The sequence below is a fragment of the Lissotriton helveticus genome, chromosome 5_1, assembly GCF_964261635.1.
Source record: "Lissotriton helveticus chromosome 5_1, aLisHel1.1, whole genome shotgun sequence".
NCBI lineage: Eukaryota > Metazoa > Chordata > Amphibia > Caudata > Salamandridae > Lissotriton > Lissotriton helveticus.
In genome coordinates this window covers 1,166,990,157-1,167,006,304 of record NC_136065.1, presented here as the reverse complement: position 1 = coordinate 1,167,006,304, position 16,148 = coordinate 1,166,990,157, and the positions used below count along the sequence as shown (strand labels likewise).

At 47.9% G+C, this 16,148-nt stretch overlaps 1 protein-coding gene across 3 annotated transcripts in view; it reads right to left on the bottom strand.

The window, feature by feature from the left end:
• The window catches only part of LOC144755187 (caspase-7-like), a 635,423-nt gene that overhangs the window by 71,157 nt on the left and 548,118 nt on the right, over positions 1-16,148 (bottom strand). For all 3 annotated transcript variants that reach the window (XM_078643851.1, XM_078643853.1, XM_078643852.1), the window contains exon 5: positions 2,267-2,442. In XM_078643851.1, the coding sequence (XP_078499977.1) occupies positions 2,267-2,442 (176 nt within the window). The remainder of the gene's footprint in view (positions 1-2,266; positions 2,443-16,148) is intronic.

The following is a 16,148-nucleotide window of genomic DNA, read 5'->3' as shown; positions in this document are numbered from 1 at the left end:
AGCAGGGTAGGGACAGCCTAACCTTTGCGTTTTCCTCCAACCTAAATGAAGGAGAGATATGCGTCTATGCTGATAGCTTTATTATTCTTAGAACTTGTGTTAGTGATTTCCGTTGCTCGTTTGAGGGCTTTTCGAGAGCACATGTATGTAATTGGACCTGTGTATCTCGTGAATCTCATTCTGAGATGCCTGTATTTGCAGCTTATCATTTCCTTACAATAAACTTTTGAAAGCTAGAAGTTGTCTGTGATCTTTGGGAGTAGAGTCCTTTATTGGGTGAACTAACTTGCAGATGGGTGTACTGTTTTCCTCCAAGACAGGCAACAAAGGTTCAGTCGACCAGATCGAGGTTTAGATCAATAGATATAAGGTATCGATCAAAATCTCGCCCTTTCAGCATCCATACTGGTAGGTACTATATGCAGGGCCACTGGAATTATGCAGCAGAGAGGGCCAAATTATGCTGCAGGGTTGACTAAATTATCTGGCAAGAAAAGGGAATGTATGCAGCGTAATGCTGCAAATTTTGCATAGTATTACCATATTTTTTCTCATTTTTGCTCTTTTTTAACACTTTCTGGTCATAGGCTGCACCTCGTTAGTACCCGTATAACACCCAAATATAGTAATATGCAAAGGAAAGTGCCTAGTCAATCTCTACAAAGGGCCTTTGCAACACGACACTGCCTTTTTAGTTATTTTTTAAGCATTTGAGGTAGAAACTTTTTTTAACTTACAATCTTCAGATATATTCAGCTAATGATGGATTATGTGGCACAAGCAGCAAATCCATAATCATGCAAAAACTGTCGAAGTCGCACAATCACATAATTCCAGTGACCCCAAAATACAAACTGAGGATATAACACATAACATAGTGGTTGGGGTTGTCGTCACAATTATTATACAAATGAATACTTTGCTCTGCATGTTACACTTTGTGCTTTACAAGAGGGGCATTGTGCCTCTATGCTTCTGTATGATGAGTCAAAACCGGGATTAGTGAAAACTCAGATCTCTCCAAGAGATACGTTAATCACCAGAGTTAAATAGACATTTTTGTTATGGCCCGAAAATTGCAGGCACGCATAGCACTCAGAAGTCTTTGCTTTTCATCCTGTTGGATATTTCAAAATGTAGCTTAGTCCTCCAGCACGGCTCCTCCACAAAAGCAGCATGCTGTGCCCTAGACCTATGCAGAGGACAGCCTTTGCGAATGCGAATTTGCTTGACACATATGGCCCATAGTAAAATAATCCAAGTAGAAGGGGCAATCGTCAGGGCAGGATCAAAATGGCCACAAGGTGGGACAAATGTTCACTATACACCAAAGAAAACGATGGAGTTTGTATAGACAAGTAATGCAAAGCAGTGGGCATGTGGTGCGTGTGTTCCAAATCTACAGATTGAGTACACCAGGCTTGCAGAGTAGCACATGCACGCTGCCTCTAGGCTCGACCTAAAAAAGGAGTAAAGTGGGAATGCAAAAGATGTAGGAGTATTCAAGAAACTAAGGGGAGATGAAGAGAATACACTTATAAAAAAAGGAAGAGGCTAAAGGGTGATGAAACAACCTCTAAACTATAAACAAATGAAGAAATTAATCTTTCTTCAAAATGGGTTTCTCCAGATTTGATTAGTCAAACTGAAGAAACCCATGAATACCACAAAATCATCAATCATCATTTTCACCAATGAAAAGGCTACACACAAGGCGGAAAACGTGAACGAGCCAGGACATGGAAAGGACTGATTTCTGACATAGCTGCATTAATTATAGACTCTTTAAAATTGGGCGTACTAGGTGGAAATTCAAGCCCTGCCACTGTGGAAAGGCTATTTCAACATTTATTAAAGTTTTCTGTGAATATTATTCTTTTATGTATGTAATTATACTGTGTTATAAAATGTGTCTATTTTCACTTACTACAGCATGCTGCGCGTGACCAAGAGGCTTTCTATTTAATGACAGGCGACAGTTCATCAAAGGCTTTTAAGAATCCAATGCTGGGCAAAAAATAATCTTTCTATCTCTCTTTCTCAGAGTCATTACAAGGATGTTTGCAGTTAGGACAGGAAAAGCTGAATACATTGTTTGCTATGGATCACTCCAGAAACCGTTAACTACCCAACAAAGAACGTGCGAAAAGCTATAAAACATTTAGAAACGTAATTTATTTGCAAATGTAATTATTCAACTATGCATTTTAGGATACCTGCCTAATGTAGAACCTTTAAAAACCAACAATGGCATTAAGATTCTTACCTGGATGAAAAAAAGTTTGGGTTTTCCAACAAGACTCTTGCATTTATCTCCTCTAAAAAGCGTAGTCATGGTCTTTATTGGCACTGCCCCGTCTGTCCCATAGATAAGTCCCTCTTCACCATGGCTTAAAAGGATGCAGGCAAAGCAGGCATAATCACTGTGGTCTTCTTCAGCAACTGCAAGATAAACAAAAACATTTTTTCCCCCAATGATGGAAAACCAGGTGCCGGCACAGGTAACAGCAGCGGGGCGGGGTATGGGGAGTCGACAGACGACGGGATAGGGATAATAAAATAAAAACATAGATAAAACCACGTACCTTGTGCTTGCTGTATCACTGAGTCAGCGATGCGGCGAGTGCAAGCTAAGTGGTTTAATTCATCAGTAGCAACCGTTATGACAGGTAGAAGGGAAAACAACACAGTAGTAGCTTTGATTGACATAGGGATAGAAAATCTCCTCACTTAGAACAAGGATAATCGAAGAAATTCACTGTTAGCAATAGCTTAGGGTAATTAGAGCTAGCATCATAAAGTGCTAAGGGGCATGGTAGGGAAGGAGTGCATAGGATGACTTGACTCTCTATCTAGGAACATGTACTATATAGAAAAGCCACTGAACATTGAGAGGCTGTTGCGGGGGCGACGCAGAGGACCCGCTGTGGCATCGGGAGGGTGGTGGAGCACTGAAGACCCCCAGGGAGCCAAGACACTGCATCGGAGGTGAGCCTGGCAGGGTCCTCTACCTGACATCACTGTGCTGGAGTGGCAGCGGAGACCCAGAGCAAAGTGGAAGATCTGTGAGCCACAGAAACTCCTGTTTGTCCCTCCAGCAACAGTGGAGAGTGCCGGGGGACACAGTGGGTGATTGATGGAGGTGGCGGGCACATTCAGCGCCATAGTCGGGAGGCCCGAGGCCCTGAAAGCTCCTGAACGTGCCCTGAAGCGGTGAGTGAAGAGTGGAAGCGGCTCATCACGGTGAGCGGGGACCGAGGGTCACTGGGGGCCTCTTGACTGCCTTATCACTGGGGGGCTCTCTTTATCTAAAATTAAACTTCAGCACAGCACACCTGACCTCAGAATGGCGACCCGAGGGAAGCCCTTTACCCACGAAGGGATGCATAAGTGATCGGAGGGGGACCTTTACACACAGAAGATAAGTGGCGCCTATGTAACCTCAACTGCTCAAAGACGGGATCCATATCAATAAGCTTAAGGGGGTAGCGCCAAAACTACAATGTGCCTGACCCTAAGATGGCTGACAGAGGCCTAATGCCTGACACTATAAACACTGAAATCATTGTAGCTATGAGAGCAACGGGTAGATCCAGATGCCGACCTGAGACTAAGGTCCGGCCGAATGGAACACAAGGGACTGTATCTCTTATCTGACCCCAAGATGGCCTCCACAGTGATGGTCCTTTACCACAATGAACTACTACTCTTGGGCAAAAATTGGACATTTACTAGACCACGAGCATATCCCTCATCCCGCTCACCCATCAGGACATAGAATCTGTGACCTTGCCACTGAACATTGAGACCTTGCATTTTGACCGATGCCTGGTGGAGCTACCTTGATAGCTATAGAGGAGATGGGCCATGGACTTCCCCCTCGGCCGTCACCTACCCAGCGGGACTTTGGGCGGACTTTCCTTCGTCTCTCCGCCGTTTCTCACTCCTTCCCTTTTACCTCACCCCCTTACCCTCTACCCTCCATTTTTCTCATCCTCTATGCTTCTTAAACGTCTCTAGCAACAGATGTAACTTGTAACTGATGTACCTTTGTAACAATGTGGAACCTCATGTAAAGCGCTCTGATGCCTCCGGGTCTAGCCAGCGCTATATAAAACTCAAATAAATAGAAATTTTAAAAACCTAAATTTTTTTTATTTTACTTTCCTTATTCCGTCATCTGTCGACTTCTCAAGGCTGTCCCACACTACCGCTGTTACTTGAGCCAGCCGCGCCAGTGGAAAACCCTCATTAACAATGTACCCATGCAAATGAAGGAATGCCCTCTGGTGATAGCGCTTGCACTATATATGTACCAGCGCTATCTGAATTACAGAAGGGGAAAATACAAATGTGCAAAGCAGAGATACAAATGTCCATAAGGCACAAGCGTTTAGCGACACTCAGCACAGTGTAGCAGGTATCCTGTTCTCCTACAGAACTGTGCATAGAGACTTGGAACCTCAGTCAGTTAGGGTGTGCCAAAACTCACCTTAGTACCCAAAATCCCCTTACCAGACTAACTACAGTGTCTTATTGGTCATTACAAACTCCCAATATGCAGACAAACCAGAACATGAACTTAGATTACCTCAGGTATCGTGGAACACATGAACACTCTTTCGTTATACAATCATTTCAAACCAAAACGTGGAGTAAATGAGGACGCATGCACATTTGAAATATTTATTTACTAATGCAGTGTTCTCAAACGCAGTATCTTAGATAATACGAGCAAACATATTATAAGAAGCAAAGTTATCAGCATAGTTACTAGTTCATAGAATGCGAAAGGTGACAGCATGCTAAAATGCTGAAATGAATAGGAGTTAACAACACCTGATTCTCACCCTCCCTATCTAGTATATTATATTATATCTAAGAAGGTCTCTTTGGGTTTTAGCATGGCGGCCCCATACCTCAAGATCCTAGTGGATAGGGATCACATCATCTTCCACCAGCTCTCTGCATGCGAAGCACCATCCAGTGCCCTACGTGTGCTCTAAGCAAAGCAATATGAAACGCGCCTAAAGCCAGATTTTGGCAGCAGCTGCATTTATGTTATGTCTAGGAAGGTGCGAAGATCAGACCTCACAACAACACTCTGTCGAGTTATCCTTGAAGGCTTCATCACTCACTGTACAGACATAGTTTACCAAGCAAAGCTGATATCAGAGTAATAACATATTATTCTCGTGAAAACTAAAACAACAATTATGTGTCGGGTGCAGAAGCAGCAAAAGGTAAAATGGCATTTAAACATTTAATAAGCACATGCTAACTTAACACGGTATATAGGTAGGCAGTAACTATATGACAACAGGAATTCGGAAGTTTCCCCAATAAGCATTCCACTTCCCCCACACAATTGCCCATTTATGAGGACATCCTCTACTTTCAAAGACTGCCTTTGAAAGACTGCCTTCTCCACCTACATGCACCAATCCATATCTCTATTCAAGTCCCTTACCCAGCCTGACCTCATCAGTGCCGGTCGCTCAACCCGCCGCGTGGCCCCTCCCGAGGTCACCCGGTCCCCCTGCCGCCACCACCTGCTCGTCGCCGCCTTGCCTCCACTGTGCCCCTGACTGCGTTCATCTCCCTGCATTTGTCTGTGTCGTTGCCGCCTTGCCTCCGCTGTGCCCCTGATTGTCCGCGTTCGTATCCCTGCATTGTGTGTGTTTTTGCCGCCGTATCTCCACTGTGCCCCTGGTTGTCCGCATTCGTATCCCTGCATTGTGTGTGTGTTTGCCCGCTGTCCCCCTGACTCTGTGCCCCTGTTTGCCCGCTGTTTATCCCCCTGCCTTTGGTTGTACCTTAGCCCCCTAGCGCTTCAGCCGCTGCTCCACCCCGCTGCCTGCCGCTGCTCCCCCGCGGCCCCGCCCCCTCGTCATCTGGGCCCTCTCCCATGCGCCACCCCGCTCCCACCGCCCAGCTGCTCCTTCCTCCCACTGGGCACTTAAGGACTCGGCCGGGCGACGGGGAGCTGTGACCAGCCTGACCTCGTCAGTGCCGGTCGCTCAACCCGCCGCGTGGCCCCTCCCGAGGTCACCCGGTCCCCCTGCCGCTACCACCTGCTCGTCGCCGCCTTGCCTCCACTGTGCCCCTGACTGCGTTCATCTCCCTGCGTTTGTCTGTGTCGTTGCCACCTTGCCTCCGCTGTGCCCATGATTGTCCGCGTTCGTATCCCTGCATTGTGTGTGTTTTTGCCGCCTTGCCTCCACTGTGCCCCTGGTTGTCCGCGTTCGTATCCCTGCATTGTGTGTGTGTTTGCCCGCTGTCCCCCTGACTCTGTGCCCCTGTTTGCCCGCTGTTTAGCCCCCTGCCTTTGGTTGTACCTTAGCCCCCTAGCGCTTCAGCCGCTGCTCCACCCGCTCCCTGCCGCTGCTCCCCGCGGCCCGCCCCCTCGTCATCTGGGCCCTCTCCCATTCGCCACCCCGCTCCCACCTCCCAGCTGCTCTTCCTCCGCGGCGCCCCCTCCACTCTCCACTTATGGCAGAGTCCACGCGTACGCGCAGCGGGCGCGCCGATCTGCGCCCGTCCGCGCCTGGACCACGCCCACCGCCAGACCCCCTGGCCCCCGCAGAGGCCAGCCCACCCGCCGGACTTACGCCGCCGCCACCCTCAACGCACTCAACACCGGCCGGACTCCCGGCTGCTACCGAGCCACCCCAAGACGCACCCACGGACCCTTCGCCTGCCTATCCTGCAAATTGTTCCTGCATCCGGACCTGTACCGCACCTGCCAAGCCGAGCACCAGCAGCAACCACCTGAAGTGCATCCTGCTCAACACCCGCTCCATCCACAGACACGCTGTGGAACTCTGGAACCTGCTCGACACCACATCCCCAGACGTCCCTTTCCTCACGGAAACATGGATGAACGCCTCCTCAGCGCCCGACATCGCCATCGCCATCCCGGACGGATACAAGATCACCCGGAGGGACCGAGTCAACCCGACAGGAGGAGGCATCGCCATCGTCCAAAAACTCCATCTGCATCACGACCAACTCCGACGACACCCTCACAACCGCCGAACATCTTCACTTCCAGATACACACCGACCCCAAGACCACACTCAGAGGCACCCTCATCTACAGACCCCCAGGACCTCGCACACAATTCAGCGAAGACATCGGAGACTTCATCAGCCCGCACGCCCTCGCCTCCGCTAACTACATCCTCCTAGGGGACCTCAACTTGCACCTGGAGAACAACAACGACAACAACACCACCACCCTGCTGGACAACCTCGCCAACCTCGGACTCAAGCAACTGGTGAACACCCTCACCCACTACGCCGGACACACGCTTGACCCAGTCTTCTCCTCCAGCAAGTACATCTCCTTCAGCCACTCCACCGGACTCCACTGGACAGACCACAGCTGCGTCCACTTCAGCTTCAGAAAGACCACGACTCACCACCACCCGCAACAGGTTCCCCATAGGAGCTGGAACAAGATCACCACCGACCAGCTCACCACATCCCTGAGCCAGAACCCTCCCGCCAGCTCAACGGACCCCAACCAAGCAGCCAACAACCTCACACAGTGGATCACCAACTGCGCTGACAACCTCGCACCTCTGAAAAACCATACCAGCAGGCCCGGCAGCAAGAAAGCCTCCTGGTTCAACGACGACCTCAAGAACTCCAAGAAAAACTGCCGTACTCTCGAGAAAGCCTGGCGAAAAAACCCGACTACAGACAACATGACCGCCCTCAAGCACGCCACCGGCAAACACCACCAGCTGATCAACACCACCAAGAAGACAGCATTCAAGGAACGAATCGACAACAACGCACACAACAGCAAGGAACTCTTCAGCATCGTCAAAGAGCTCTCCAACCCCAGCGCCGGAAACAACGGCATCACTCCCTCGCAAGGCCTCTGCGACTCACTCGCCTCGTTCTTCCACAGCAAGATCGCCGACATACATAACAGCTTCGGCGCACAGACTACGCACCCAACCACCGAACCGTCACCCCCCACGACCACCATCCGCGACTGGACCCTGATCAGCACCGAAGACACCATCCACACGATGAACACCATCCACTCCGGATCACCAAACGACCCATGCCCCCACCACGTCTTCAACAAGGCCGACTACGTCATCGCACCCCAACTCCGGGACATCATCAACTGCTCCTTCAGCACCGCCACATTCCCGGAGACCTGGAAGCATGCCAAACTCAGCGCCCTCCTGAAGAAACCATCAGCAGACCCCGCCGACCTCAAGAACTACCGCTCCATCTCGCTCCTTCTCTTTCCTGCCAAAGTCATCGAGAAGACCGTCAACAGACAGCTTGCCGCCTTCCTCGAGACGAACGGATCCCTTGACCACTCGCAGTCCGGCTTCCGCGCCAAGCACAGCACTGAGACCGCCCTCATCGCAGCCACTGACGACATCCGAGCCCTGCTCGACAACGGGGAACCAGCGGCCCTCATCCTCCTGGACCTCTCCGCAGCATTCGACACTGTCTGCCACCGCACCCTAGTGCAGCGCCTCAGCAACATCAGAATCCAAGAGAAGGCACTAGAGTGGATCATCTCGTTCTTCACCGGAAGAACCCAGAGAGTCATCTGCGGCGTACCACAAGGATCATCACTCAGCCCCACCCTCTTCAACGTCTACATGAGCCCCCTCGCAGCCATCGCACGCCAACACAACCTCAACATCATCTCCTACGCCGACGACACCCAGCTGATCCTCCCCCTCACCAACGACCCAGCCACCGCCAGAACCAACCTACATGAAGGAATAAAAGACGTAGCCGAGTGGATGATGAACAGCCGCCTGAAACTGAACTCAGACAAGACGGAAGTCCTCATCCTTGGATCATCACCCTCCGCCTGGGACGACTCCTGGTGGCCCCCTGCCCTGAGCAGCGCACCCAAACCAACGGACCACGCACGCAACCTGGGCTTCATCCTGGACTCCTCCCTCTCGATGACCAGGCAAGTCAACGCTGTCTCATCATCATGCTTCAACATCCTGCGCATGCTCCGAAAGATCTTCCGATGGCTCACCACCGAAACCAGGAAGACGGTCACACAGGCACTCGTCACCAGCCGACTGGACTACGGAAACACCCTCTACACCGGAACCACAGCCAAACTCCAGAAAAAACTCCAACGCATCCAGAACGCCTCCGCACGACTCATCTTGGACATCCCCGACACAGCCACATCTCCGGACACCTGAGAGACCTCCACTGGCTCCCCGTCAGCAAGAGAATCACGTTCCGACTCCTCACCCACGCACACAAGGCCCTCCACGACCTGGGCCCCAAGTACCTCAACAACCGCCTGACCTTCTACACTCCCACCCGCCAGCTACGATCAACCAGCCACGCCCTCGCCGCCGTTCCACGCATTCGAAGAACCACCATGGGAGGAAGATCCTTCTCCTACCTGGCAGCCAAGACTTGGAACTCCCTCCCCATCCACCTCCGTCTGACCCAAGACCACCTCTCCTTCAGGAAGCCACTCAAGACCTGGCTGTTCGAGCAGTAGCGGACCCCCCAAGCGCCTTGAGACCCTCTGGGTGAGTAGCGCGCTATATAAATCCCGATTGATTGATTGATTGTGGTGCAGTGTCCACTCCCAAAGTCTGGTCATGTTTCTTTGGTCACCATCAGTCCCTGTGTCCCCCAGAGACAGTCCAAGTGGACGAGATCTGTTTTGCCCTAAATGTTCAAGAGACACCTCCACACACACTCACAAGGCAGGCAACTACCTCCACAAAATACCTCTGCAGCAAGGGGCAGCCCCACACCATATGACAAAAGGTCTCTTCTTGTTCTTGCTTTTTGTGTACAGTGCCACGTCTGTCTAACCCACTTTCTCTAATGCTGTGATAGCATAACAACTCCTGTGGAGGATCTTCAACTGTATGAGGCAGAAACACGAGCGTATGGCCACCTCACATTGGAAAGCCAAGGCCTCGGGCCATTCGTCATTCTCCACACCACCTAGGTCCCTCTCCCAGGCTTCTGTCAGTCAAAGCAGAGTATCGGGGGAGTTATTTAACAACTTCTCATATGTGAGGTAGATCACCCTTTTAGGTAAATAGTCATCCAGCAGTAAGTCCTCGAGAGGGGAGGATACAGGGAGGTCCTCTCCTTTCGGGTTTGCTTTATGCAGGGCAACAGACTTGTAAATATCGATAACTTACATGGGTGCCAACTGGTACTCTTGCTGTAGCTCCGAGTAGGGAAGCACATTGCCATTTTTCCATAAGTCTCCCACTCAAGACAGACCAATAGGATCCCCCTTATTGAATCCCCTCCGGAGGGCCAGAGTGTCTTGACGTGCTGTGTCCCATAAGGGAGTGGCATGCGTAATGTTAGCCCCCCCAGCCCATGGCCACCGATGCACCATGCCACAGGCATACAGTGACAGCCGTAGGAGTAAACAGGGATGTGCGGGTCGTCCCCAATAGATAGCCAGTGAGTAGTCCCCTGGCTGCATGTTTCCTCTGTTCATTCTGTAGCACGGCTTGTCACTCGGGAGATGAACCCAATGATTAATGACAATCAACTGAGACACCCAGTAATATTTTTGTATGTCAGGGAAGGCTATTCCCCCATCGTACTATAAATGAGACCCTACACAAGAAGGAAATTAGTGTCACCCGCTTACAGTATAGGATGGGAGTGAGGCTTCTCTCTATAAACAAACGGATATCTCATGCGGGGAGCCGAACCATGAATAATGCAAACACCAGAAGATGACAAAAAATATATGGAAATAAAAAAAAATAATTGTACAAAAATATTTTATTCAAAATACAAAAATCTGTAAATATTTTAAAGGATTTTTGTAATGTTTACATATATAATAGAACAAATTAAATAACGTAAACATACATATTTTCCTTTAAAAAAACACCCACAAGAACAATAATATATTTCATAAAGTGTCCCCCAGTCCTAGTGGGTCACGGCAAAATAATAACTTAAAACTTCATAATATAATTACACAACAGCAATCTCTCATTAAATCAGTCAAACCGCAATCACATCCATACATCTGTCATACTGTCAAAGCCAACCAATAAAAAATACATATGCAGACAGGGGCCACAGATGAAAATGATAGTGGTATCATGCACAACCCGATATCTGGCTGGAACAGTACAATGCTGTAAAAAGATGCACAGCCGGGTTTTGGCTGGAGCACAATGAGTATTTATATCTGTTAACTGATAACCAAGAATCGCCATATACATTTTCATCAATTAAATAACATTGGTTTCATGTGCTCGAGGAGAGAGGGAAAAGAGGTAGAAAATATTTGAACAGTTCAACTTCCTCTCTTTCTTTCCATGTACCACTGCGGGGTTCCTGTCATACAAAGTGCTCATTACCCCATCGTATACCAAGCCCTCATCAATTTCTGGAGCGCTAATCTGGGGGGACCACCGTCCCACAGGAGTGTGTGGGCCTCACTGTCTATGGCACAGAAGTAGGACTGTGGTATTGTGTACGGCATGTTTTGAAGTGCGGACAGGAATCTTTTGAATAGGGTCGCTTTTCCCAGTAAGGAAAGAGGCAGGGATCTCCAATGCTTCACATCCCTTTGCAATCGCTGGAGTGGGCGGTTCAAGATTACCGGAGTAAAATGAATCATGATCCCTTGTGATAAAGATGCCCAAATAACAGAATCCGTCTGCCACCACTGTGGCCTCACAGTCCTGCTAGAGTATTGGAGGCCTCTCTTGTCAAACGTAAATTAGTGACTTGTTCCAGAGTATTTGCAGTAGAGGGCGAATATGTGCAAGACTCTTTCAAGTGTGGAGGGGCCACATAAAGCAGGACGTCATCCGCATAGAGGGAGATTCCGTCCTCCCAATCTCTGGTCCGTATTAGTCACATGACCAAGGGGTTGCTTCGGACCCATGCTGTCAGTGGCTCAAGTATTAAAGCAAAAATCAGGAGGGAGAGCGGAAAGTCCTGCCTGGATCCCCTCTGAAGGGGAAAGGATGCTGGTGTGCCCCCGTTCACTGTAAACCGAGCCAGAGGGTCGGAGTACACCTAACGCATCCGAGAAACAAATCAGGGACTGAAAACCCATCCGTTCCAGGACTGCCTGCATAAAGGGCTATTCCATGGTGTCAAATGCTATTTCCACGTCCAAGAACAGCACAAGCAAATCCTCCCGGATTTCGGCTGCACGCACCAAGACCCCATGTAGACGCTGAGGGTTGAGTGCCATTTCTATGGTTTTGGAGACTTGGACTCACAGGGAAGGGAGATATGCTTTTGAAATGGGTTAAGTTGGGGGTGAGGTAGCCGCACTCAACGCACATGGACCAGGACCAGAATTACTTTCTGCTAAGACTTCAAGCAAGATGATAAGTTTTGATAAGGGTCCCTAAATCTGGCATGGGACTATAATCTTGCATGGATGGGGTTCTAGATAGAGCATCCACATCAAGGAATAAACGATTAAGCGGGAGCCTTCTCTTTTTTAATTTATTTTATTTATTGGTAAGCCAATAAGTGTTAATATACATTTACAAAACATAATATTTCAGCCGAAATATACTTCAAAATATCAAGGGGGGGGGGGGGGGGGGGGGGAGAAAAGAGCAAGAAAAAAAAAGAGAAAAGAAGGATCATATACATTCACATGGAGTTTCTAGGGTCATAATGGTCAATACTTTACTTCCATCTATAGGCACAATGGATACATATATATATATCAGTTCAAATATACCCCAGATGTAGAAAGACATATAGAAAAAAAAACAAGAAAACAGGACAACACAAAGGATACATCAGCAACCGTTAAACTGTAGCAGGTGCCAGGTGGTCAACTAAAGCACCCCATACCCAGTCTCCATTCATGCAGGCCCTTAAGGGCATATAAGCTATGTTCCAAATTACTGACAGCATATAGCCTTCCTCTGCACATTTCGAAAGATGGTGGCTCTTTCTGCCGCCACAATGATGCTATACCTACTTTAGCCATGGCTACTGCTATAAATATCAAGGATGTAAATTTAAGCATCTCATGATTAGCCATTGCGCCTTCCAAAATTCTTAGAAAACCTCCATTCTGATAATCAGTTGTCTCAGCTTTGGATACGCAAAAAACATATGCAGACTATTGGCCTGATCCAACCCACACCTCGTGCATTTGCCATCATTAGGCCTGCCCCATCGCGCAATTTTAGCAGGAGTTGAGTATAGATTAAAAATAGTTTTGTAGTGCTGTGTTTTAAGACTGGAGGATACCAGTAGCTTTTCAGGCAGAGCGATAGACTTTTGTAAAATATTCCCTCCCTGAGATAGTCTGGAGTTCCATTTTAGATTCTGCGCCTCCACATCATCAAGTTGCACTTCGATGAGACTTTGATATAAAACGCCTATCTTTCCCCGTCCCCTAATAGCCTCTAGAAGGTTGTTTTTATGAGCCAGGCTTGTCTAGTAAGTAGTCCAGAATCTGAAAGTATTTGAAAAAAATCCTTCTTAGGGAGGTCACATTCGGAAACGGACGAAGAATAGGACCTAATAAAACTGTTACCTACTAAATCTCCCAAGGTCAGGATACCTTTACGTCTCCATCTAACCATTGTGGTATCCAAAAAATAGATGGGAGCAGTGCTGAAGAAGAGGTAGGTGTATAAAAATGAATCCTGCTTATCTGAAAATACCTCTGGACCTGGAGCCATACCTTATGAGCAGCTTGGACCACTTTATAATGGGTTTTCTTTAGAAACTGGGCTCTAGATTCTGAAAAAAGCCTCTCCCGGCTTCTGATCCCAGTAGCATTTGAAAAATATGCGGGGATCCTTCCCCAGCCAGTAAGATTCCCATATTCTGAAGTAGGCATGCCGAATAATATAACAGGAAATTAGGCACTGCCCAGCCCCCTCGTGACCATGGTAAATGCATGTATTTCCCTGCTCGTCTAGGCTTGCCTTGAGCCCACATAAAACTGCTACATATAGATTGCAGTTTCTGGAGCTGCTTTCCAATGAGTTCCAGGGGCACTGACCTACAGTTATACAAAACCTTGGGTAAGATGTTCATCGTTAAGGCATTGCATCTTCCTACCTTTGACAGATGTAAACCTTCAATTCTATCTAATTTCCGTTTAATTTTCCGCACCATGGGGACCCAGTTTGAGTGTACCATCTTGTCCAAACTTGCGGTAATACGGCCCCCCAGGTACGTTACCTCCTCCGTAATCCTGGGATCTGTAAATAGTGCTTGATTTGTGCATACTATTTGTGTTTTACTATATTTGATTTATAGCCAGATCTTTGCCCAAATACCGTTGCTAGCCATTCAATCTCGACCAGGGCCTTAGCTGGATGTTGCGAGACAACAGCAATGTCATCGGCATATGCTAAAACATTGACCTGTTCTTGCCCAGACCTCGGCGATTGAACACTTAAGCTATTCTCCAATAGGTTTAGAAACCACTTAATATAAAGGGCTAAGAGTAGAGGGGAGCACGGACAGCCTTGCCTAGTGGCCCTTGATATTACAAATGGCTTACATTCGAGCCCTAATGTACAAATTTGAGCCACAGGTGATCTATACATAGCTCTAATTGCTTTGATAAAGCCAGGGCCGAAACCTTGCCACCGCATAGTTGCCCATAAATATTCCCAAGAGACGAAGTCAAATGCCTTCCCTGCATCAAGCAGCACCACTCCACATGGAGATTATTGAACATTAGCAGAATCCAACAGGGTAACTACCCTGCTGATATGGTTGACTGTGCCTTTTCCTAGAATAAAGCCATGTCGGCAGACATATACTATAGGGGTAATCACTTGGGAAAGGCGTGTAGCTAAGATTTTCGCATAGATTTTCCCATCACAATTTAGATGAGAGATGGGTCTATACGACCCAGGTAACATGGGTGGCTTATCTTTCTTTTTTTAAATAATAATGTTAGCTTCATCCCACGATGCCGGAGCTTCCACCTTCTGCACTTCCTGAAACAGAGTAAGCATGTCTGATTGTAGCTCAGCAAAAAAGGTCTTGTAGAATTCTAATGGGATTTTATCAGGCCCGGTGGCTTTACCTGTTGCTAAAGACCCCGCAGCCTCCACAAGCTCTTCTAAGGTTATAGGCTCTTCCAAATACCCCCGATCATCTGAGCTCAGCATCCTCCTGTTTGGATCTTTATGGAAAGACTTAGTTTTATCCTGGCTGGTTTGATCTTCCGTGTACAATTCATCATACAAGGCCATGAAGACCTCCTGGATTTCCACGGGTATTTCAACTAGTCTTCCAGTTGAGTCTTTGATTGCAGTTATAACGTCTTTAACCTCCTTGCACCTGATTTTCTTAGCCAGGAATCTGCCAATTGCCTCCCCATTCTCATAACATTCCCTTCTATAAAGGTGGAATTTATTAGCAATGCCCTTTGCCCACTGTACATTTATCCTGGCTTTACTGCGCACTAACTCATTTTGCACCTGAGTAGTGTCAGAATTCGCTTGAAGAGTTTGTATTAAAGTATACTCAGCATTCTGTAGGTCCTCGTATAACCCCTGTATAGCCTGCCGCTGCTGTTTTTAAGCATATAATCCAAAGCTCAGAATTTTCAGTTGAATGAAAAAGTTCCTTGAGGAAAAACCACACCATGCATTACACGTTTCAGCAACAGTGGGATAGGATCTAAGGTGACCCTTGGGAAAGCCTGCATCTTTGCCTCTGCTACATATGTTTTGGTGATAAAAAAAATTGTCTAACCTTATGAGCTTTTGATGCGGGCAAGAGTAGTACGTACACCCTAGGTCAGGATGTTTTAACCTAGGCCTGGCATTGGCTAGGCCATGATCATACAGAAGTTGCTGCAAGGCCCTATAGACCTTAGGTATCCGACCACTATGTTTATCTCCAACGGCATATGGAGTGACCTCTTCCAGTTGAACATTAAAATCCCCACACAATATCAACAGGGATGCCCAGGAGGCTAGCTATGTATTCAGGTAATCCAATATCGGTGCTTCGTCATAGTTAGATCCGTATACAGAGCATATTGTAAATTTTGTTATTGGAAGCTGCACATTCAATTATGCCCCCTGGCCATATTTATCCGCAAGGGTCTTACCAACCGATAAAATACTTGTCTTAGCAAGAATAGCCACACCTCTTGTAGTGGTTCTTTGCGAT